Source organism: Antechinus flavipes, chromosome 6, assembly GCF_016432865.1.
Source record: "Antechinus flavipes isolate AdamAnt ecotype Samford, QLD, Australia chromosome 6, AdamAnt_v2, whole genome shotgun sequence".
Taxonomy (NCBI): domain Eukaryota; kingdom Metazoa; phylum Chordata; class Mammalia; order Dasyuromorphia; family Dasyuridae; genus Antechinus; species Antechinus flavipes.
The window spans coordinates 174,387,518-174,413,497 of record NC_067403.1 but is presented as its reverse complement, the minus strand read 5'-3'; the positions used below and the strand labels follow the sequence as shown (position 1 = coordinate 174,413,497).

The 25,980-nt window shown below is 33.3% G+C and overlaps 1 protein-coding gene across 1 annotated transcript in view; it reads left to right on the top strand.

Moving 5' to 3' along the window:
* The window catches only part of FAT4 (FAT atypical cadherin 4), a 152,487-nt gene that overhangs the window by 112,123 nt on the left and 14,384 nt on the right, over window positions 1–25,980 (top strand). The window contains exons 13-18 of the mRNA XM_051966725.1: window positions 4,010–4,114; window positions 5,642–5,949; window positions 12,952–13,037; window positions 14,932–15,264; window positions 18,006–18,130; window positions 19,992–20,209. Coding sequence (XP_051822685.1) covers window positions 4,010–4,114; window positions 5,642–5,949; window positions 12,952–13,037; window positions 14,932–15,264; window positions 18,006–18,130; window positions 19,992–20,209 — 1,175 coding nt within the window. The remainder of the gene's footprint in view (window positions 1–4,009; window positions 4,115–5,641; window positions 5,950–12,951; window positions 13,038–14,931; window positions 15,265–18,005; window positions 18,131–19,991; window positions 20,210–25,980) is intronic.

Below are 25,980 nucleotides of genomic sequence, written 5' to 3'. Positions count from 1 at the left end.
AATATTGAATAATAGTGGTGGTAATGCACATACTCACTTCGCCCTTTATTGTAATGGGAAGACTTCTAGTTTATCCTCATGAAAATACTTGCTCTTGGTTTTAGATAAATTATATTTTATTTTAAGAAAGGCTTTATTTATTCCTGTGCTTTCTAATGTTTTAAAAGCAGCATTACCATTTTTTTCTGCATTTCTTGATATAATTATATGATTTTACTTGTGTTGTTCTTGCCATGGCTAATTATGTTTTAATTTTCATAATACTGAACTAACCCTGCATTCCTGGTATGATTCCTACCTGGTCTTCATATATTGTATTTGTGATATATTGCTATAATTTATGAGCATATAATTTTAATTGACCATATTCGTTGCTTACATGACATTTATAGAACTCTGATTCATTTCTTTTGAAAATATTTACCTTTTAGCATGTTATTACACTGAAGATTAATCACTTCCAATTGAAGTTAGATGGAAGCTACTAAATTACACTGTTAAAATGATACTGAAATATGGGTTTTTTGCACATGCGCTGTGTTCCAAAAAAAAAAAGGTGCTTGCATTGTGGTACGAGGTTGAAAAATATATCCTCTGAACATTTGTTCTAGAATCGTGATCTTGCTTTTTGTTTTAACTTCTGACAACATGACAACATGGAAAATATATAAAGCAGTTTGATATTGCTTATGGTTCAAATAATACTAAATTGTCATTGAATTAATTTTATAACAGTATAAGTTTCACATATAACTGCTGTTTTGCCTTGTAATTTTAGGTTGAAGTCATTAAGAAACAAGAACAAATAATGTTAAAAGTTAATTTCCAAATCCATTCAGTCAGCAATCAATAATAGTTATTGAGAGTGGTTCCTTTTCTTCACAAAAATGTCATTTTTGGCTCTGAAATCAAAAAAGTCATCATAAAACCTTTGCTTTATCTCTTCTTTTTTATATAGACATGTTGGGAATGCACTGATAAATTTTTTTAAGTTGAGGTAGAGTATGGCAATATATCTGGCGCTTTAAACACTGTTGAGCACCTTGTTGCAATTTGTAGTTGTTGGGCATTAAATGGAAAGAGATGAGAGCTCCACATTCAATCTCTGGTACAGCTACTCAACTATGCCATTGCAGATTGAAAGAAACCATGGAAAATACATAAAAAATGAGAGGGCTGCATTCCCATAAAACTTGACTTATGGAAACTGAAATTTGAATTTTATATCTTTTTTTCATGTGTCATGAAGAATTATACTTCTTTTTGGGGTTTTTTTGGAGGATTTTAAAATGTAAAATAAAAAAAAAAATATGGAGAACATTTTAAACTCATAGTCTATAAGAAAAGGCCCTAGTTTGCTGACCCCATTCAACATCATGCAAGCTCTCTTGATAAATATTATTGTATACAAATTCTTATATGTGTTTTATTTAAATACAAATACATTGTTATTTTGATTAAATTTTAAAAAATACAGGTAAGCATTGTTACTGGAAACCACTCTCCCACCTACTTCCATACCCTGTTCTATAGGATAGCTGATAGAGTCAGATCAGAATTTCAACTTGGGAAATTGATAGGAAGGAAGGAAGGAAGGAAGGAAGGAAGGAAGGAAGGAAGGAAGGAAGGAAGGAAGGAAGGAAGGAAGGAAGGAAGGAGGGAGGACAAGAGGAAGGAGGAGAGGGAGAGAAGAGGGCAAAATTGATTTGTTTAGTGAAGTGTTTTGAGTTGTGACTTATCCTCATTTAAAATCATATCTCTCATGACAGCAGGATTCAACAATAAAAATAGAATGAGAGATCCACAGAGCTTGACTTATATCTTTACACAGAAATATTTTAAAAAATGAAAAAGTCACTTGTGGAGTAGAGAGTGTAATCTTTTAGCTTTTCTTAAAAAAACATATTGATATGATTCAGTAGATATGATCTTATATTGACATACATGTTGTAAGTCTTTGAGATAAAGAACTATTATTAAGCAAGCTTTGTAATGACTCATTAATAAGTCACTTAATTAACCTAATGAGCATTTTAAAAATTAGTACATTGCACAATGATTTTTACTTTCTATAAAAGTACAAATAAGAGACAGTTGTGGCCTTCAAGGGCTAGCCTGGCTTAAAGGAGTCTTTTGAAATGCTCCACTGTTAAAATTAGAAAACTAGAAAGTAGTTTATGTCAAGACACAGAGTGACCATCCTAAATGAGTGAAACAAATGTGCTAATCATATGTCATGTGAGAGAAAAAAAAACACAACTGATGAAATCAGCCCAATAGTTCCACTGTAGACCCAGTTCCAAGAAAACACAACAAAAGTCATTTTAAAAGAATCTCCTATGATTACTTTTTCTTCTATGATTTCTTTGTCTTTAGAATGGTCCATTATATGTTTTTGTTGATGTTCTAGGGATGAGTCAAGCCAAATTAACAAAAATTTGACAAAAGTCAACTTAAGACATTTTCTGGTGTTTGAAGTTGAATCAGCCTCCCCTTTTGATTAAATGACAAATTGAAATTGAGGGGAGAAGTGACAGAAAATATATTTGATAGCAGAAGATGCATGGTAATTGCTTGGAGTTTAGCACTGAGTTTATGTGATTCTGGAAATGTTGGAATCTAAGGAGGGAAATGTTTGGCAGATAGAGTGAATCTGGTCTATGAATGTGTTGTGGATAATGTAAAAATCTCAGTGTCTAGAAAAAAAAATTCAGGACAAAGAACACAGCACATTCCCCAGACTGGAGGTAAAATGTGGCAGGAGATGAGATCATAGCAAAATTCTGATATATTTGACATTCAAATTTTTTTATTTTTATTGAGGATCTATGATTTTCATTATGGATTAGAAGGGACACCCTCCTAATTATAACTTAGTAGATATCTAAGAACAAAAGTTCTAATCTTGGGTCTTTGAACTTGGAGAGAAAAAAAAAGTTGTAACTATTTTCATTAACTTTTAACTGAAATCTTGCTTGCCTGCCTTCTTTTCCTTCTTTCCTTTCTTCCTTCCTTCTTTCCTTCCTTCTTCTTTCCTTCCTTCTTTCCTTCCTTCTTCCTTCCTTCCTTCCTTCCTTCCTTCCTTCCTTCCTTCCTTCTTCCTTCCTTCCTTCCTTCTTTCTTTCTTCCTTCCTTCCTTCCTTCTTTCCTTCCTTCCTTCTTCCTTCCTTCCTTCCTTCCTTCCTTCCTTCCTTCCTTCCTTCCTTCCTTCTTTCTTTCTTTCTTTCTTTCTTTCTTTCTTTCTTTCTTTCTTTCTTTCTTTCTTTCTTTCTTTCTTTCTTTCTTTCTTTCTTTCTTTTTTTCTTTCTTTTTTTCTTTCTTTCGAGTTGCCCAGAGTCACACAGTTAGTAAATCTCATACTGGATTTAAATTCATATCTTCCTAACTCCAGGACTAATTGCTCTATCCACTGCATAATCTAACTGCATCACTTAGCCTTCCTTTCAATTTATTAAAGAATACATAGGATCTGTAGTCTTAACCAAACCGCCAAAGGGGGCCATGATAAACAGACAGTTTTGAGCCCCTGTCTTACAGACCTCATAAAGTTAAGACAGGTTCAGGGAATTATCCAGTTAACCTACTCATGATAGAAGAAAGGTTGAACTCAGATCTAAAAAAAACATTGTACCTTTACTTTACAGTTGGTCTTAAAATGTAATGAGGTTTAGTCAAAATGTTTTCCCCAAAATACAATAGAAAATTCTTATTCAAATAAATAAATGCATAAATAGAGAAATTAATAAATAGATCTCATTTTAAATATTAAATAAAACATATCTCACAAAATAATTCCCCCCCTCTTTTTTTAAACTAATAATTGGTGTCCTCAAAGTTTTAGTGCAATTTAAAATACAGCTTACGACTGCATTAAGAATTTTAAGACATTTGGTATACGATACGTTTTTTTAGCTTAAGGTGTGGGGGGAAAGTTTTCTAATTGATTATAGCAAAATAATTTAAGGACAATTTCCATATTTTTAAAATCTTTTTTTCTTTGCCACTTCAGGGAAAATGTGTGAGTCTTCTGTCAATTACTGTGAGTGTAATCCTTGCTTTAATGGAGGGTCTTGTCAGAGTGGAATTGAGTCCTATTACTGTCATTGTCCATTTGGTAAGTATAGCTTGTCTTTTTTTGTTGTTATTTTCAAGATTGGTCCTGGCTGCTCCACAAAATAATATTCATGTTAGAGATGTGTTTCAAGATATTGGGAGAATGTAAAACGCATACATTGATGGCAGCTTGAATAAAATGAAATCATTAGTGAATTGAAGATTATGAAGTCTATCTGGCACATCCACAAATTATCATTGAATCACCATACCTCATCATGTCTTTGAGAAACCTTTGGGTTACGGAAAATTATATTATAAGAGCCCCCCTTTTGTTCAAATGCTAGCAAGTTGCAAAGGTTTCCCATCTTGGAATATCTTTTAATCTGCTAAACCCAAGATTGGCTAAATTTAAAGATGCTAAAAGCCACACTGGCCTCATGGGAACAAAGACTTTAAATATAGCAGCTCATGTATCTAATCTCTAAAGCAATAGAGGGGTTACAATCAAAGGGCTAGGACAAGGAAACTACACCAAAGAAAACATAAAGGGTGAAATAACAAAAACAATAAATATTAATAACAATCAACATTATATAATGTTTATAGTATAAATATAATATTAATTTTATATAATTAGAATGCATGGCTTATATGTGTAATTTTTATATTTTGTATTATGTGTATATTATATAATACGTAATATTAATTATATATTATTTCACTTATTTAATTAATATTATATATAATATAAACATTACATATATATATACACACACACACATATTATATATATAAAAGAGCTTTTTGCAAAGTGCTTACAAATATATCTCATTTTATCCTTGTAATTCTAGGAGGTAGATACTATTATTATTATTCCTATTTTACAAATGAGAAAACTGAGTCCTACAAAAATTAAGTGACTTGCCCAGGATCACAGGATTCAAACTTAGCTCTTTTTGGTTCCATGCTCAGTAGTCTGTACAGTGTGCCACCTAGTGACCTAAGTGAGAAAGTGTAAAAATGAGTGTTCAGGGAATATTTTCTGTGATCCCGACCATCAGATAAAAATTCTTCAGTACTTTATCATGTTACCAAAAGATTTATTAGAGTCCACATTATCTTCATCATTAGAATAAAATCTCATTGACAATAGAGACTTTTCAAAGTAACTATTTGCCTGACCCATAGTAGCAGATTTTAGCAAACATGTTTTGACTGATTTCTTCAATCACAAGTCTTCATTTAGCCATGTGAATCTGGGGAGATACTGGTAAATTTCTAAGAACTAAGACCCTAGGGGAAAAATGTTTCAAAAACAAAAATAAATGTTTTCTCCATTCCTTTAAATCTATATGATCAATAAATAATAAATTAAGTCCTGATTTTTAAAATTTGCTGACTTTTAAGGTGTAAATGTTCACACTAAAATTTTAACAACGAGCTGTCATGCAACTTTATAAGTCGGCTCCATCACAATTCTGCAAAAAAAGTATTCTTGAATATAATCTCATTAAAAAAAAACTTATTCAGACTCAGATTAGTGTGTTCAAACTGTCTCATTGATTATATGTTTTCTCAACTATAGGAGTCTTTGGAAAACACTGTGAATTGAATAGCTATGGATTTGAGGAATTGTCATACATGGAATTTCCAAGCTTGGACCCCAACAACAATTATATATATGTGAAGTTTGCAACCATAAAAAGCCATGCCTTGCTCCTGTATAACTATGACAACCAGACAGGAGAACGGGCTGAGTTCTTGGCCCTGGAAATAGCAGAAGAGCGACTGAGGTTCTCCTATAACATTGGCAGTGGTACATACAAACTGACCACTATGAAAAAGGTGTCTGATGGACATTTTCACACTGTGATTGCTCGAAGAGCTGGAATGGTAAGACATTGGTGTGTTAGTCAGTTGTTCAATTATATCCAACTCTTTGTGATCCCATGGATCTCCCAAAGTTTGTGCAAACTCATGTTTGTTGTTTTCACGGTAGAGAGACACTATACATCTCATTCCCCTGCCATCTCCTTTTTGTTTTGTTTTCAGTCTTTCCCAAGGGCAGTTTTTTTTTTTTCCTTCTGATGAAGGCACTGCTGTATGAAGCATAAAAGCATTCCCAGATCTGTGTGGCCTGCAAGATTCACATGAATTTCATAAAATTGGGTATATTCACTATAGTGCCAATTTGGGAAAATTATAGCATGTGACTTTGAAAGAAATATTTCCCCAAAGGTACCAAGAATAACAGAATCTCAGATGTAAAAGGAATCTCAAAGGCCATATACTTCAAGTCATATCTGAACAGATATCTCTATAATAGTATCCCTGACAAATAATCATTTAATAATTTCACATCTCCCAAAGCAGTGCATTCCACATTTAGACAGTTTGCTAGGATATTTTTTTCAAAGAATTTCCCCAAATCTGTCCCTCTGAATCCTTCACTCATTGTTTTTAGTTCTATCCTCTGGGCTCAAACAGAAAGGTCAAATCCCATTTCCAAAGATTCACTATTCAGATTTTTGAAGAAAGATGTATGTCCTAAAAAGAGAAATTTTCCTTATTTCAAACTGAATATCACTAGCTGCTTTCAGCAATTCTAGCATGACATGGTACCCAGGATCTTTGGCAACATTCTGCCCACAGACCTCTGGACATACCCCAATTTTGCAACACTCTTCTTAAACTACATTACAATGTGTTGTCTTACTAGAGAAAAAATGATTTCCCCATTTTTTGACACTGTGCTTTTCTTAATTCATTTTAAGATTACATTTGCTTTTTTTTTAAAAAGACATTCTGGGGTCATTATTAACTATTATTAATTAATAATTATTAAGCTTGTCGTCCCCTAATTTCCCTCTATTTTATTTCACATGAACTTTCTTTTTTTGTTTCTTTGTCAAAAAGTAGCTTTATTTTGGAGAAGAGGTTACAGACAAAATAGAGGTAAAGTAGGCACCAGGAGTGACAAATATAAAATAGAGTTGGGAGAGTAATAGAGTTTATTATCAAAAACAAAAGGAATTTGAAAGAATCAATTAAAGGAATATGTCATGAGACCTGGATATGCTATTGACATGGAGGTTCAATCCATAGAAGGATTTAGCAAGAGTTTAACTTGAGCTATCTAAAGAGAGAGAGAGAGAGAGAGAGGGAGAGAGAGAGAGAGAGAGAGAGAGAGAGAGAGAGAGAGAGAGATGCCATTAAAGGGAAGGCACTATGAGGTGGAAAGAGACAGACATAGGCAGAGAGGTCAGGAAAGGAGAGGGGGAGTTAGAGGGAGAAAGGGGAGGGAGAGAGGGAAAGAGAGAGAACCTCATAGTGGTCTTAGACCTGCAAAACTTAGCAAAGATTTTCATTATGGGCACATCTTTTTATAGGGAAAATACAACCTTAGGTGTTTCTCAAGGGAGCAGAGAAAGTGTCAGGATGTTCAGAGGAAGGGGTCAGAGAGAATATTTTCACATGAATTTTTATCAAGTTATGTCTTTTCTATCCTTAAGGCACTGGGCCTGGGATCAAGAAGAGCTGAGTTCAAATTCTGACTAGTCCTGAGTAGAGACCATACTAGCTTCAGGTCCTAGTAGAAACCTTGAGTCCTCTCTTGTGGCCCCAGTATTTTGAAAGTAGTGATGGTTTCAGGCATTTTTTAAAGAACACCCCCCCCATTGGGTTAGCTGCCAAGCTGTTTCTGCCCCGTCTCTGTCTGTACAGGCAGTCTTCTATTGGGAACTGGCTTTATTCCCTATTATTACTTGGCCAGAGTATCAAAGATTGTATTGAATTCAAGATGGCCCCAGGGATACACTGTTCTCCATGAACATCTTTCCCATCTCTGTCCTCTTGTCCAGTGACCAAGAGCAGGCTTTATTCTCTGCTGCAGCTTCAATAGAGCAGATTCATTATCTTGCTAGATTTAGGGCCTCTCATGCCAAATAGTGCTATCTTCAGGTTCATCTGGGATCCCTTCACTAGGGAGGCCACAGACATCTGGATGTCTTCTCGTATAGTGTGCTCTATTCCTGATTTCTTTTGTACTTTAAAACCTTGCTCTCTGCGCTGTTGGCTCCTCTTGGAAACTCCTTTAGTGCCTGTGACCTTTTCACTCTGAAACACTCTACCACCTTCCCAGGTCCATTCACGTGGACTATTCCTCTGAAAAGACAACCCTCTCTCTATTTTGTGAGTTCCTTCTGGAGCCTCCTCTTAATAGTACCTGGCACATAGTAGGCGCTTAATAAATATTTCTTGCTTGGTTAATTTATGAACTGGAGGAACAAAAGCTTCCCTGCTTTCATTCTTTTGTTCCTGACTCAGGACTTTAAGACCAGGCATCTGAGCTAGATACCTTCATTCAGGAAATGTTTAAGAAATACTTCTTGCTCTACCTTGCCTTTGGAACTAGGCAAGTTCCAAACTAGATCAAGAAGATTACTGGTATTTCTTTTGCCTTTTATTGATCATTGATTTGTTTGCAATCCTTTTAAATCTTTTCTGTGGGATTTCTTAAGAGAGGTAAACTCAGACATAACTTTTCTCATTCACTTGTTTGCCAAATATACCTCACAGACTTGTGTGGAAAGTACTTTGAAAATGTCTTTAAACAAGAGTAAGGATAATGAAGTGGTAAAGACAGGGAAACAGACAGAGAGAGACAAACAAAGAGAGAGAGAGGGAGGGAGGAGAGAGAGAAAGAAAGAGAGAAAGAGAGAGAGAGAGAGAGAGAGAGAGAGAGAGAGAGAGAGAGAGAGAGAGAGAGAAGAGAGAGAGAGAGAGTTTTATTTGTCTTTAAGGTAGTTGGAATGAATAAGACCTGCCATGTTAATTAGTTCCAAAGTCAACATGAGCCAGCAATTGGGTGCAGCTGTTATAAAATCATATACTGGTTGAAAAAGCAGAAATAGAATCTAAGAGCCTAGATCAATAAGATCAAGAATCCTTCTGAAGGTTCACCTAGTCAAACTGCATTCAGAATCCTGGCTTTAGTTCAGAAGACCATATTTTAAATAGGACATAGATACAGTAAATCATACATAGAAGAGGATAACCAGCTACGCCATATAAGAAATGACTGAAAAAATGGAGAGTGTTTGGCATGTTGATTAAACTGAGATGGAGTGATATCTATCATTAAATATTGTAGAAATTTCTTTCTACTAGAGGGAAACATTTTATTCAAAATTGTTTCACAAATCAGCATTAAGAATATTGAATTGATAGTACAGCCTAGCTGATTTTAGGTTCATCTGAAATAATAGCCCAAGAGAAATACGGCATATTTGATAAGACACTAGATCTAGAACCAGGAAGATACGAATTCAAATCACACCTTAGTTATTTAAATGTGACTTTAGGAAAGTCATCTAACTTCCCCATGACTTAGTTTCCTCATCAATACAAAGTGAAGGTTGTATCTAGTGATTTTTAGGAACTTTCAAGCTCTAAATCTGTGTTTCTTTGATCCCTTTTGTTTCTAAAAACTAGACCTGTTTAAAAATGGATTAGATTGCCTCTAACTCTAGAGCTCTTTACCAATAGAAATGTTCAAGAGGAGACTGTCTATCAGATGTATTGTAGAAAGAGTCAATTCATTAAGTGAAAAAAAAAATTGACTCGATGACTCCATGACTTCTTTTATCTCTCAGCTTCCAAGACTCTACAAAATGTGTGTGTGTGTGTGTGTGTGTGTGTGTGTGTGTGTGTGGAGGAACTGAAGAAGGAAAAATTAAAATACCTCTTCAGGAAGGCCTACCACCCTTTTCTTTATCATCTGCTGCCAAATGCCGTTTGGCAGTGAAAAATAAGCAAAGATTCGTCCTACTCTTCCGTACTTCTGGAGTATGGATTCCCCACCCCCCAAAACTTTTTTTGTCAAAAGGCATAGAAAATAAAAATCCTACTGGATTTTGCATCTGTCATGTCTTACTGTGTAGAGGGATTTGGTTGGAAAATGGTAAAGTCATTAACTTTTCACTTTTGAAATATTGCAGCAACAAAATAGAAATATCTAAACTCAAAGAAGTAATTGTAGAGAAATGCTAACCTAAGAAGAAGGAATATTTGACTGTAAAAAATTAAATTATAGGAACTCTGATCCAAATAGACTATGATCTCAAATATCTACTTTATTGGATGAAAGTACAGCCATTGTGCTTTTAGAATGTAGAAAATAAAGATTAAATTTTGAGGAAAATAGAATTACTTGAAGACCTAAAATTAAAATGGTAATTTCCATGTTATATATATATGTATATATGTGTGTGTGTTTCTATGCTTGTGAAAACACTGTTTTTTTAGTTATTTTGAACTTAACAAATAATATTAAATATAAACACTTTGATATACATAGGATAACAGAAAAGATTATATATGAAATTCTGCATCTCCATTACACATAGCTTTTTATGTATATGATAAACTCATCCACTTATTCCACTTTTCTATTTCCTTTTAAATGTATGGCTATCCTATGAATTCTAAAATGTTTTCATTTCTTTCTCTTTCTGTCATTCTTTCTACTTACCTTAAAAAAATCATTTTCCTTGAGATTCTTTATCATTTATTTCTCTTGACAAATATGTTTTAATGCATCATTATAAACTAACTACATGCGTATGTTCCATAGACTCCAGAGGGTGATGTTCTTAGAAAACATAGTGATCTTTCCCAGAAGAGGTATTACCTTTGTTTCATAAGAAGAGATGTGATTTAAGCCTTACATTTTGAAAATAGATTCAAAAGAAGTGCTTCATCAATCAAGGCATATAGTCAGTTTAAGAATTTTGGGAAATGAATCATTGCATCCTAATCCTGCCATTGAGGACAAAATGCCACTTATATTTGGGAAGCACATTAAGTTTTTCAGAACACTAAGGCAACATTTAAAAAATCATAAGGGTGCAGTCTATTAAAAAAGACTTGTAGATGAGATCCTAGTCATTTATCATGGAAATTAAAGTATGAATATTTACCTCAAATGTTACCATATACAATATATTCCTGAAAAGAAGACATTTTTAAAAAAATCTATCTGATGTATTATATGGAAATATAATGATCAACTAAAAATATAAAAAATCTATTTCAGTTAATAAAATGGAATGTCTACAAAAATTGATTTGATATTTATGAAATCTGGTGAATTGCACATTTCCTATTAGAAAATATTTTTACAATCCTCTCATTTCTAAAAACAGTTAATATATATTGATTTAGCACCTACTATGTGCTTGGCACTGTGCTAAGCACTAAGGATATAAAAATATAAAACATATTCCTTGCCCTGAAGGAGTTCACAATCTAAATTAGATGGAAAACACCTAGAACAATGGAAAAAGAAAAGATGGATTACTATCAACGGGCTTATTAATAAACATGGACTATAGGCTTTAGAGTTAGAAGAGATCTTAGATATCATTGAATCTACCTTATTTTTCATCTGTAAGAAATAAGAATTATGACTTGGCCCAGATCACCCAATAGAAGGGGTGGGATTTGAAAACAAATACCTTTCCTCCAATATCGGTGCTTTTATATATATATATATATATATATATATATATATATATATATATATATATATATATATATATATATATATATTTACATGAGATGAAAGAGCCAGAAGATCTATATTTTAATTTCATCACCAACTTATTCTACCACACCTACTATCTTAATTAGGAAGACTGTTTGAAAAGAAATAGATCTATTTTGCAGATTTGAGAAAATAAAAGGATAATTGTATAATATGTACACATATATTGGATTTAACATATATTTTAACATATTTAACATGTATTGGACTACCTGCCATCTAGGGGAGGGGGTAGAGGGAAGGAGGGGAAAATTTAGAACAGAAGGTTTTGCAAGGGTCAATGTTGAAAAAATTACCTATGCATATGTTTTGTAAATAAAAAGATATAATAAAAAAAGAGAGAGAATAAAAGATGGTTACAGATATAAAAAACAGTTTGAAAAGTCAGAAACACTAATTAACCAGAATGGTGAAATAGTTTCCTTTAGCTTCATGGTAGCTCATCTATTTGGAACCTGAAGCTGAAAATCTCCCAAACCCTTAGTTTTCCACCAGTTTAGTTCACATTAACAAGTATCTAGTAACTTAAATTCAACAAGTATTCATTAAAAATAAAAATAAAAAAAAATCACTGTGTTAAGTGAAAAGGATACAAATGTACCAAACTCCTAATGGAATGAAAACTTAAAAATCAAAGGCTGTTTTTCACATTGTTTTTCTGTTATCAGTAGCTGTTTATTGTACATGCAAAACACTAATCATTTATTAAAATAGGTTCAATTGAATATCAGTGGGGCTTACAAGATAATACGACAAACTAGGGGTGTATCTATATACAGGTCATTTTCCAACATAACTTTATATATAAAATTGCCTTCTTTATCTTGAAAAGATTCAAAGTATTCAAATAAAGGACTTTTATTTATTCTGTCTAAATACAGTGAAAGTTCCACATATTTTATAAAGCATTACAGTGATGTTGTATTGCTCCTTCAAATAATGTTTTGAAGAGAGAGAAACTCCACTTTCATGGAAGGGCAGGTGAAAAATCTTTGAACTTTGACTTTTCATTTTTATACAGATCATTCAAAAAGATGCAGTGTTGTGTGCTTTTAGATGTGAAGTCATATCATTAAGAATTAAAGCATGTCACCCCTAGTTATATCTACATAGTTATATGTACATCATGTAGAGGTAGTTATATATAATCTGTTGTATCTATACCATGTAGAAACAATTATATCTAATATTAATTATCTTTACATGAAATAAATCCCTGAACTATCTGACTATCCCAATAACAAAAAGAATCATCGGAAAATTAATTACTTCTTTTCCCTGCTTTATAGGCAGCATCTCTAACTGTAGATTCCTGCTCTGAAGATCAAGAACCAGGCTACTGCACTGTCAGTACTATGGCTGTTTCTGATGACTGGTGAGGTGATTTTTTTATTGCATTTGCCTTTTTTCTTTTATATTTTTAAAAGAAAATCTACAATTTTCCTATAAATTATTACAATTACAATAAAAAGTTATTAAATAAATATATATTATAGTCCTATTCCATGCCTAGAATGAAGTAAGTGTTGTGAAAAGTGGAAGTGGTGGAATGTGTGACTCCTTGAGTGAGAACCTTATGGATATATTTAATGTAATCAGTGAAAAAGACACCATGGATACAAAGATTAAAAAAATGAAAAGGAAGTTAGAAAAGAGTGATGTTGATGGAACAGTGATTGTGAAATGTCTGTGAAGGATTTAGAACTTGAGCTATCTCAAAGAATGGTTAAGATTTCCATAATATTTATTTATAAAACAAGTTTGCTTTTAATAGTTAAATTGTAATAGTGGACAGTGTGGTACAATCAAAAACTACATCTCGTTTTTATAGAGTTGTTTGCGCATTGTCTCCCCTATTAGAATAAGAGCTCTTTGCAAGATTGTCTTTTTACTTTTGCCTATGTCCCCAGAGTCTGATATATTGTCAATAAATAATAAACAAAGTTTAATATATCTTAATAAAATAATAATTATAATAAAACTTAATAAATACTTTTTTTTTTTTTTACTAATTTTGGTATTAGGGGAATTGGGATCAAATATTGCTTCTGATACTATGTCCTTGGGCTTCAGTTTCCTTATGAAAAAGTTGTAAAGATTTTTTTTAATGAAAGAGTTGTAAGAGATGACTTCTGAGACTCAATTCCAGCTCAAAATCTATGATCCTGTATTTACTTATGACAGCTACAGTATATTGGCTAGACAGCTAGCATCAGAAGTTGAAAGATCTAGATTTAAATCCTGCTTATGTTCTGTGATTCCAGGCAAGGGCAAATCATCAAATCTCTCTGGCTTTAGGCAACTTCCACTACAAGTTGTAGAAAAGTTACCAATTTATAGTGACAAAAGGAATTTTTTCATCTGATCCATGAAATCTCATCTCTTGTTTCTATCTACAAAAAGAGTAGAGTATCTCTTCTATTAAAAGAAGCAACACCATCATCAACTAAAATTGGATCACTATAGAAGTTTTTAATAAGATTAAACTTTCTAGGTCATCTGTGAAGTCAAGGGAAAATGGAGGTCCTTATGAGGCAGCAGAATCAATTTTATAAATTAATGTTAATAATTATAATAATGACTAACATATATCTAATGCTTAGTATAAACCAGGTACTGTGATATGTATTTTATAATTATTATTTCATTTAAGCTACATTTACTGGTAATTTTTTAAAAGCTTTTTTAAGGAGTGAAATGTCTTAAATAAAGATCTAATTTAATACTGGATTTTAATTGAGGCTATAGGGTGTAGATAGATGCATTTGGGATTTCATCTGTGAAAGAATCTCCCATAGTGGAATTCCTCCACCTGGACTAATTCTTGTAAACATAGGAGAGTTCCTCACTGTGAGGTTATTGACTATCTTTGGTCTCTTTTTGTATCCCTACCACTCACCATGTACCTAGCACATCAAAGGTATTCAATAAATATTTACTGACTCACTGATCAATTGGCTAAATGAAATTAATATACATTAAGAGTTTTGTAAACCCTAAAGTGTTACTTAAAATGTAGTTATTATCATCATAGAATTGTGATATTATTTAAACATCAACCACAATTAGAAAGTATTGGCAAACTTTAGCACTCTTTAATGAATCCTTTTTGTTGGTTGGGATATTACATATTTAGACCCAAAGTGACTATAAAATATAATGAAACAATGCAGAGAAAATACACACATGCTCTTTCATAAACTGCTTATTCGGTGTACAATGATTGAGTGAACATTTAGAATACATTACTTTTTCTTTTTGTTGTTTAGGACTCTTGATGTGCAGCCAAACAGAGTTACAGTTGGTGGCATCAGGTCTCTGGAGCCAGTGCTTCAAAGGAAAGGACAAGTAGAAAGCTATGATTTTGTTGGTTGCATAATGGAGTTTGCCATTAATGGACGCCCCTTGGAACCAAGTCAAGCACTGGCAGCTCATGGGATCCTTGATCGGTATGCTGGCTGTGTTTCTAATTTTTATGAGAGAGAAATAAATTGTAGAAATTATAATTGTACTCAATTATGCTCAACAACAACAAAGAAATGCTATATTTGTATGTTTGGGAATATGTATTCAGTTATAGTTACAAATGATATCTCTGACCTGTTATAAGTAAATAGCATAATCTTCCCCCCATAGTATTTTTCCTAATTATACATAAAGGTAGTTTTCAAAATTCATTTTTATAAGATTTCTTGTTCCAAATTGTTCTCCCTCCCACCTCTCCCAAACAGCAAGCAATCTGATATGAGCCATTTATGTACGAGCATGTTAAATATATTTCCACATTAATCATATTGTTAAAAAAAAAAAAGGAATCAGAACAAAAGGGAAAAACCATCAAAAAGAAAAAAAAAAAGGGGGGGGGGGAGAATAGTACACTTCAATCTGCATTCAGATTCCATCATTCTTTCTCTGGATGTGGATGCATTTTCCATCATAAGTTTTTTGGAATTGTCTTAGATCATTGTACTGCTAAGAAGGGCCAGTTCTATCATAGTTGATCATCACACTATGTTGCTGCTATGGTATACATTATTCTGCTGGTTCTTCTCACTTCATCTAGCATTAGTTCATGTAAATCTTTCCTGATTGTTTCTGAAATGACTGCTCATCATTTCTTATAACACAATATTAATATTATATACATATATTATTTATATACTATAGCTTGTTCACCCATTCCCCAATTAATGGACATCACCTAAATTTCTAATTCTTTTCTACCACAAAAAAAGAGGAGCTATAAATATTTTCAAACATGTTAGTCCTTCCCCACCTCACCCATTTTTTAAATCCTTTCTTTGGGATGTAAATACAGTAGTGGTATAATTGGATTAAAAGGTACACACTATTTTATAGTCCTTTGGGCATAATGACAAATTGTTCTCCAGAATAGTTGGATCAATTCATAATTCTACCAACAATGCTTTAGTGTTCCAATTTTCCCATATCTTCTCCATATTTATCATTTTCCTTTCTGTCAGATTAGCCAATCTAATAAATGTGAAGTAGAACCTCAGCGTTACCTTAATTTAAATTTCTTTAATCAGTAATTTCTTAGAGCATTTCTATATGACTATCTATAGTCTTAATTCTTTCATCTGGACATTGTCTGTTCATACATTTTGATCATTTATTAACGAGGGACATAGCATGCTCTTGAAAACATGAATGTCTCTCACTTCTAGAGTAGCATTTATTTCATGGGGAGAAAATTATTAAATGTTTCCTAGAGGATGGGGAAGAAACAGTATCTTCAAGAAAGGAAGTGACTGATTGACTTAATTCTTACCAGGAAGATTAGACTCATTATCTCTGTCATTATTGTTTTATTCATCTCTAATAAATGTTTTCATTTCATTTTAGATTTTTGCTTAAGTTATCATTATGGGTTTTGCTTAGAGAAAACATTTCAAATGAATTTGAAATTATATTTGTTTAACAAGTTTTGGGCCAGTTCATTTGTTATATTCAAAGATTCCAAAATTGAAAAAACAATAAATCTAAAACTAAGTTAATATTTATGCTAGAAATGCATATTTTATCTTTTCAGTGCATTTCTACTCCTCATGCATTTGGAGCTATTTTGTAACTACTTATCTTAATATGGGAAATTATATGCTTGATTGTATACACATGTATCTATATATAACTATATATGTATATATAAATATATGTCTGTATTTGCATATCTATCTATACATCTCTCTGTCTATCTATCTATCCTTCCTTTGATATATACTACATGTGTATGTACATGGTGCAGTGTCTTTAAACAGTTCTATGGAAACAACATGCAAAATTTTAGAGTGCCAGAGTGATATATTTAGAATAGAAAATCTGCATTTGAATCTAGATTCTTGCATTTGATGCTTGCATAAACTTTAAGCAAGTGATATTACTACATATATAAAGGAATGGACTAGATACCCTTTAACTTTATCCTGTCTCTTCATTCATCTCTTGGGTAAGGTTTACCAGAAGTGTTTTGATCCAAAAAAAATGTGCAATGAGTAGAGAGCTATTTTACTTCAAATCAGAACTTTAACTGATCCCCAGATGGGATTAACAACAATCTCTACTTGACTTATGGTCCAGTTTGCCATTCATGCAATACAATAGAAAATGTGATCATGGTAGCAGAATAGCCATGCATGGGTGAGGAGGATCAAATCTTTGGTTCCCATCTGAATTTTCAGTTGGGTTGATAAAGTACAGTTGTAGTGACAGAGCCCAAGACTCCACCTATCAAGTGTCTATTGGAAATTACACAATTTAGTATCACCCTCTTATATAACTACTAAGAGTAGTAAGCATGAAACCCCAATTCCCATTCATTGGTTCCTGAGTTTTATTGCCTAAAGATATTTCCATGCCCCAGATTCTATAAGGTGCTAAAATATTATTATTCTAGCAAGTTAAGATTTTAATACATTATTTCAGAATGTTCCACTTACTAAAAAATAAGGACTTAAATAATTCCTTGATATTTACTCTGCTAGACAAATTGCTGCTGCTACTGCTGTTACTCCTCCTTTTCCTCTTCTTCCTCTTCCTTCTTCTCCTCCTCCTATTTTTCCTTCTTCTTCTCCTCTTTCCTTTTCTTCTTCTCCTCCTCCTCCTCCTTCTTCCCCTCCTTCTTCCTTCTTGTTCTTTCTTCTTCTTTATGGGTTATTACATATTCTTCAAATGTTTGTGCAAAGAGGCAGAGGATCTTTAGTCAAAAGAGCAAGAAGGTTGCCCCTGCTAATTAGAACTAGAAACTTTTGCTAGCAGATCTTATCACAGAGGGGAAACAAGGCTGATTTCTTGGTCCTGAGGATTTGTTTTCATTTTATTTTAGGTGTCCTAGACTGGAAGGAGCTTGTGCTAACAGTCCATGCCAACATGGAGGCACATGTACGGACCACTGGTCATGGCAACAGTGCCAATGCAAAGAAGGATTGACTGGGAAATACTGTGAGAAATGTATGTATGGCAATATCTTTGTACATATTCCTAGACTTTTGATTGATTGCATCAAACCAGACTTAGCACTAAACCAGATTGTTCTTTTGGTTAAGCACTTAATTATGGAGTCACATTTAACAAAGTGCTTTTTCTTCCATAAGATAATAATTAGCTTAAATGTAATGTTATATCTGCAAGCAAAATGACAATGCTTTTTTGACGAATGAATAAACTGATGAGAAGCAGTATAATGGAGACTGAGTACTGGAATTGAAGCTAGCAAAACCTACCTAATTTTAAATCCTGCCTCTGATATCTTCCATAACTTTAATCCTTAGAAAATCATGTATCCTTCCAGAGCCTCAGACATCTCTTCAAGATGAATCTGTTAAGTTCTAGGTGGGTTGTCTTATATTTTAGAAGAAGGATTTCTCAAACTCAAAGTTCTAAATGGAAGTTGTATACTTAGTGTACATTTCAGGTCTGGTGGAAAATTCTACAAATGAGAGCATTGAGCTTTTTAACCCATATTGTCACCAGAAGGGTATGAATTACTTAGTTGTAAATACTGTGTTAATGGATTTTTAAATAGCCTTTTCAGTAATTTGGCAATGTACCTGTTTTTCAGTTTCAAGATATTAAGATTATTCTTTCAAAGTCATTTAATTAAATTTAAAATAATTTCTTTGCCTTCTTAAACCCCATTCCTCATTCATCACTATTTACTGGGGTTAGAAGAGAGAGTGGGGCTGATGACTAATGTTACCATTTAGTGGCTAATCTCTGGTGATTAAATCAGCACAGTTATTCCACCAGAAATTGGGAGGGAGAGGAATTGGCAACTCATGCAAAACACAAAGAGAAATTCCTTGATAAAATTAGGTCCTATGTCATCAAGTGTCTTGAGTTATGACAGAAGTAATTAGGCTTAATTATTTAGGTTACAACATCTCAATAGAAAGTATATGTTGCTCCCTACTTTGTAAAAAGTTAATGAGGACTTATGAACATAGTCTTTTCTATCTTGGGGCTAGATGTCCAGTTGATAGAAAATTCCAAATGGGGCCAAAAGAATCAGACATGATTGAAAAATGATTAAACAACTACCTTGGAAAGGGAGATGAGCTAGTGAGAAAAATAACAACAAAATGAAAAACATTAATTTATCCATTTCCTAATAACTTTTTAAGTGCAGTCATCATGCAATACTTACAATCTCTGATTTTCACCTTCCAGTTTATGTCCTGATTGATGCTAGGAAAATGGCCTATTATTTTCTTGGATCCTTTGTTTCACAACTAAGTAGATATTCTGAGATTATATAGTGTTCACACCTGGAGGATTCCTACTGATAAAGTGGTGGGTAACTGAAAGTATTTGTCAGATACCTCTCTGTACATACTTTAAACAGATGGGAATCTATCAAGAGTTCCCAAAGTATATTAAGTATGAAACCACATGTCAAGCTGGGACATTCAAAAATGTTAATAAATCATGGGGCAGCCTAGTTTAATCACTACTGATTCCCAACAGGTGGCTCCTTCTTCAAATGTCAGTGATTTATCTCTGGAATTATTTTAATGACTATCTCACCAATGAATGATGACCCTTTTAAAAGTGCTTTTCATTGCAAGGCAAAGAAATTCAAGAATTTAAACGAACACAAATCCAAAGGTGGAAAAAAATATTGTTTGGGTCTTCTAAAGAAATTTTTGTTCCATTGGCAAAGTTCTGTTAGTCTTTTGTTCTTTTTCAAAATCTATCACTTCAGCAGATTCCTCAACTGTAAGATAAAGGGTTTGGATTCATTGACCTTTCTTATGATTTTTTATCTGTTAAAAAAAAAAAATCAGTTCATTTTTCTCTTTTCTGCCTTCAGCAATGACTCCTGACACAGCATTGTCACTAGAGGGCAAAGGACGACTGGACTACCATATGAGCCAGAGTCGAAAGTGGGAATATTTGTTAAAACAGAACATCCGAGGGGATGTGATAGAGCCTTTTGGTGTCAACAGTCTCGAAGTGAAATTTAGAACAAGAAGTGAAAATGGGATTTTAATTCATATCCAGGAGAGCAGCAATTACACTACTGTGAAGGTAAAAGTAAATTACTAATACTGACTTTATTTGATGGGACTGTCTACAATGTAATCCTTTAAATCACTTTACCGATAAGTTCTACCCTTTTTCTTTACAAACCATTAAAACTTAGTTGAATGTTGGGCATTTGTCCAATTTCATCTGTCTTTTTTTATTCCCCAGGCATGCATTTCAGTAACAAAGGTCTGAAAGACTGAGTTTTTAAGTATGTTATTTGAAATTAAGAAAAATGACTACTGTTAGCTTAGCATAACTGCATTTGTTCCCCTTGTCTATTTTACAAAATAAGTTTATGTTCCTTTCATTCTGTGTTACATTCTTTTCTTTTTTCCTCTCCACAGAATGAACACATATGAACTGTGTGAGAGTATATGTGTATGTATGATTGCATATGTGTGTGTAAAAATGAAGTAGAGGGACATATCTCCTTACTTCTTTTTTATATCCAATTATGTGGTTATTACTCAGCAGTTAGAAAAAAAATTTTTAATTTAATCTCATTTTTTGTTCCATATGACAAAATTTAATGCTTTCATTGCATTGAGATAGAGATGTCATTCAAGTTTTTAAAATTTGTAATTAAATCAGGTTTTCTGAAAGATTGGCCAAGAGATCTCTAACAAGAATGCTCAATAGAAATTACCTAAAAGAATCCAATGGTTGAAGTGATTTCTTTTGCCTTCCTTGTATCACTGAAGATATCAACTAATTGAAACAAAGCATTGTTTTGGAGTTTCCTTAATTTCCACAATTTTTTAAAAAGTCATCCAATGAATACTTTTCATCTATAAGACTATTAGCTTCTTTGCCTAGCTACTCCAGTCTGGTTTCCACATATGTAATTTTAGACAGAAAACATATTCTTGTGGTGTTTTATAGGTCATGAATCCTGGTAAATTCAATGGAAGAGCCCAGATCTTTTGAGTTCTATTTCTCCTTTGAGCAAAATGATTCCTAGGTCATTGATAGATTCATGAGCAAAGTGGGGGTGAGAGGAGAGAAGGGATGTGATATTACAGATGTGATTTGGCCTTTATGACAAGAACAGACCTAAATAAAATTCTAAAAATTCCATCCAAGTTCTGCAAAAGCTTAACTTCCACAATCCCCTAAAATTCTTCCTCCTGAATCACTTCTGGGAAACACTAGAAGTGAAATGAGAGATAATGATTTAGAAAGGTTATATAAAAATGAGGAAGATTATAAATCTATGAGGCAGAATAAACAACAGCCAAGTAAAGTGATTTAAAAGCAAAATAAATTTTAAAAATTGATAATCCCCAAGATGCTAATTACCCGATTCTATGCAAAAGCATATCTACAAATGATAGCTAACAGTCTTGGAAGAAAGGGGGAAACCATGGGTAAGGAGGCCTGACACATTTTAATTTATCTCTCTGAACTTCATTTTCCTTACCTCAAAAATATAGAATTTTGAAAGACAATTTCAGTGCCAACTTTAAAATTATTCTCTCCATGGCTTCTATCCCATGTGCTCTGTCCCCAGGGCTCAACGATTCTAGAATAAAATGATGAATAACTAATTGAATAGGGAGAGAGTGTGACTTACTACATAGAAGGCTAGTCTTCCGATTAGAAAATCAAAATTGAAGTCCTGCCCGTGACACATATTAGCTCTGAGCCCTTGCTAAGTTATTTAGTCTTTTATCACATTGGAAGATTCTCTAAGGCTATAAATTACAGAAGCATTCTTAATATTCATGAATAAAAGGAGTTCCCTAAAATGATGACATCACGAGATACCATAGCCTAACATTATGCTGATTACTTTTACCAAGCCTCAGAATAATGCAGTCTTTTTTTTTTTTTGGGGGGGGAGGGAAGCAGGGGGATGCCTTCAACTCCAAAGAGTCTGACTATCTAAAAAGGAAAAACAAAGTGGATGAAAAATTTCTATTGTTGACAATATAGTAGAGAGAGCATAGGAGAAGCAAAAGATAGGTGATCAAATAAACAACTTCAAAGAACACGAATAAAGGATGTCATTAAATATTCAGTTAAAATGTCATATTTGTGTCATGATAGGGATGATGGTTAGGAAGTGGACCACTGGAGTGAACTACTGATATCCTTGCAATGTATTAAAAAAGCAAAGAAGGCCCTGAGGAAGTTCAGTGCATAACCTTATAAAAGAAGTATGGACATTAATGCCAGCTTACTTGCATCATTGGAGGAATCACCTAAATATACTGAGATAAAACTTCTTCTGAGCATTTGTGTCTCTAATGTTGAATAGGAAATGATGAAGTGTCCTCAGACACTTACTAATAATGTGACCCTGGGCTATGTATTTATAACTTTTCTCATCCTCACTTTTGTTAGCTGCAAAATGGGAATGATAGGTCATCCCTCACAGTGGTGTTAATATATGTAAAATGCTTGAAGAACTTAAAAACCTCTAGAAGAACTATTATTTTATGTACAATAACTCATTTTATCCTCACAACAACTCAATGAAGTGTCACTATTTTCATCTTAATTTTTCAGATAAGTAAATTGAGACAAGTTCACATCACACAGAAAAAAAGTATCAGAAAATGTTTTGAACCTAATTTCTTCAGAATTGCTCCATTTCATCATGCTAATGCATTGGATTATTAAATAATAGAAAAGGGAAAAAAAGTAAAACAAAAAAAAGATAATTGGGCAAATTACAAAACATATTACATTAGGTACAACATAAAGAATGAGGAAATAAGAGAATTAATATTTTCAAAGAAAATTTTGAAAGACCATAAAGCCTTGTTTGTGTGGTTTGAGATGTTTTTGCTTTGATTTTTTTGATTGAATTTGTCTTTTTGCTTTTCAATTTGTGCAGTTTCTATGCATTTATTTTCAAATCCCCATACCAGTTCACTGAATTTTGAATATTTCAGTTTATAATCTGTATAAAGCAGATAATTTAAGGTATAATTCAATGGATTAGAGAAATTTTAGATGGCATCTCCCTTCCTCATGCCAGAATTGCAATGCCTGGATCCATCTTTCTCACAAAAAAAAAAAAAATGTCACTTCATATTTATTCCATGGGCATTTTATTATCAATCTTCTCATACAAATGGAAACAGGAGAACCTGAGTCTAGCCTCTAATATAAGCTGATTCCGGGACCCTAGTCAAATGTCTTCACTTGCCTTGATGCTCCAGTTATCCCTATTCATTAGAGTAAGTTTCTGAATCAGAAGGTTCCCGTCATAGAAAATCAACGAGTATATTAATAAAAAAAATAAATCCCAAATAATGGAATCCAACAATTCAGTTGTCTAGGTTTGAAACTATGACAATATATAAGAGTAAAGTTGTCTAGTGTGAAACCATGACTTTGTGGGAAGAGGAGACCTGACAGATGGAGAAGTGTTTAGAGAGAGTAAGTGGTAAGGAGTTGTTGTTAATCAATTGTGTTTAATGCTTTGTGACTTTATTTTAGGATTTTCTTGTCCAAGATACAAGAGTGATTTACTTTTGCTTCTTCAGATCATTTTATATAAATAAGAAAATTGAGGTAAACAACAGGGTTATGTAATTTAACCAGGGTCACACATCTAGTAAAGTGTTGGAGACCAGATTTGAATTCATGCAAATGAGTCTTCTAAATCCCAAGCTAAATGCTTTATCCACTGCATCAACTAGATGCCTACAAGTAGTAAGGAAAGCTGGACAGGTATGTAGAGAGAAGAAATAAAAATAAAGTAAGCTGATGATATTCTGAATGAGATAATATGACTACATCTAGAATAGACTTTAGAAGTATATTGGTCCCTAACTTCAAGTTCTATAGATGAGGCCCATTAAAAAGTGTTAGAGTAAGAAAAAAAAAGAGATAATTTTGTTGGACATTTTGAGGGATAGTGGGAGAAAAGGAAGGCAGAAGGGAAACATTCTTAAGACATGTCTATGAATAATAGCTTGGTTCCCTAAACTTTCTTCTTATATCTCCAGACAGGTGAGAAATACCTTAAGATGAAGGACACAAAAAAGTTATGAGGGATTAAGAAGACAAGTAGGAGGGCATAATTCTAAACAGAGTCAATTGATCAACAAGCACTTATAAAGCACCTATCATGTGCCAGGAGAGGCAGTTAGGTGATGCAGTGAATAGAGTGCTGTACCTTGTGTCAGAAAGACCTGTATTCAAATCCTCAGACACTTATTAGCCACATGAAACTGGACAAGTCATTTAACCATACTTACCCCAGTTTCCTCATTTGTAAAATAAGCTGGAGGAAAAAAATTAATAAACCACTGTAGTATCTTTGCCAAGAAAACTCCAAATGAGGTCAGGAAGTCAGACATGCTTTTAGCAACCAAACAAGAAAAAACTATGTTCCAGTAGTTAGGAGTACCAATATAAACATGAGAGAGGCTCCATCATCAAGGAGTTTACATTATACTAGTAAATCAAATATTGAGTGTAGGAAGGGAACTTAGATTTTATCTTGTTCAGACCTTCCATTTTATAGATAAAGATCCTGAGGCTCAGGAAGGAGAAGTGCCTTGTTCAAGATCACCCAAGTAAAAGTGTCAGGGCCAGGATTTGAAACCAGGGCCTCTATTTCCAAATCCAAGATTCACACCACTGAATCATGCTGCTACATCTTGGGGAATGGCATCTAGAGAAAGAAAACATAAACAAATGGAGGCATAAAATAGTAGGTTGTCATCAGTCTTTCCAGTATGAATGGTGATATTAATTTTATTATTTCTCTGAACAAGAGAGGAAAGGGAAGGGAAGAGAAAGAGGAAAGGAGGGCTTTTCATGTTCACTAATATCAGGACCCAAGCCAGGTGCCCACTTTGACCAGGCCCTATGTCCCTGTGGATGTCTGGATAAGATGAATATGATCTGGAACCAGACTGAAACAGGACTGAGGTGACAAAGGATTCATTCACCCTCCAAAATCCAGAGCAGATCTAACTAGGTCAGTCCCAATGATGAGTGGATTAGCTGAACTTCCTAAAGTCTCTCCTGGGGAGGGAGAATCAATTTTTTTTTACAGTGGAAGGATAGAGGTGAGAGAATCTGGGTTCAAATTCCATCTTTCATATATTTAACCTATCAGAAACTCAGTTTCCTTATGTGTAAAAATCAGGGCATTGGACTTTAATGATCTGAATTCCTTTCTAGATCTTATTGATAAATTTTGAAGTGGAAACCATCATAAAAGCCCTTTGAATGTGATCCCTTCCTTCATGTTACAGATGAAAAAAAAAATGGAGGCAGAGAGATATAAAGTGATTTGTGCCAAGTCACATAGCTAGAAAGCATATGAGATACTATTTAAACCCAACTCATCCTGTTTCCAGGTGGGCATCTGGCCCTTTTCCCTGCTACTAGTGAACATGAAAAGTCTACCTTTCTTCTTTTTATTCCCTTCCCTTTTCTAGTTCTTGCTCAGAGAAATAATAAAATCAATATTACCATTCCTATTGAAAAGACTATGACAATCTACTACTTTATGGTTCCATTCATGATTCTTATGTTTTCTTTCTACAGATGCCATTCCCTAATATATAACAGGGATGTGCCATATCTATGCTACTGAATTCTCATTTAGCAAGGGAGTAGGACAGACCATATAGACTTAGCTATTGTCTCGGATGTGAGGCCATGTACATTGAATACTAGTGACATATAAGAAGATTGTGTAAATCTGTTGTTCTCTACAGTAGAGAAATGAAGGATATTTGTTTTATTTTGTTTTATTTTTTCTTTAATGACTCTATAGATTTGTTGGGCAGTATTTCCAG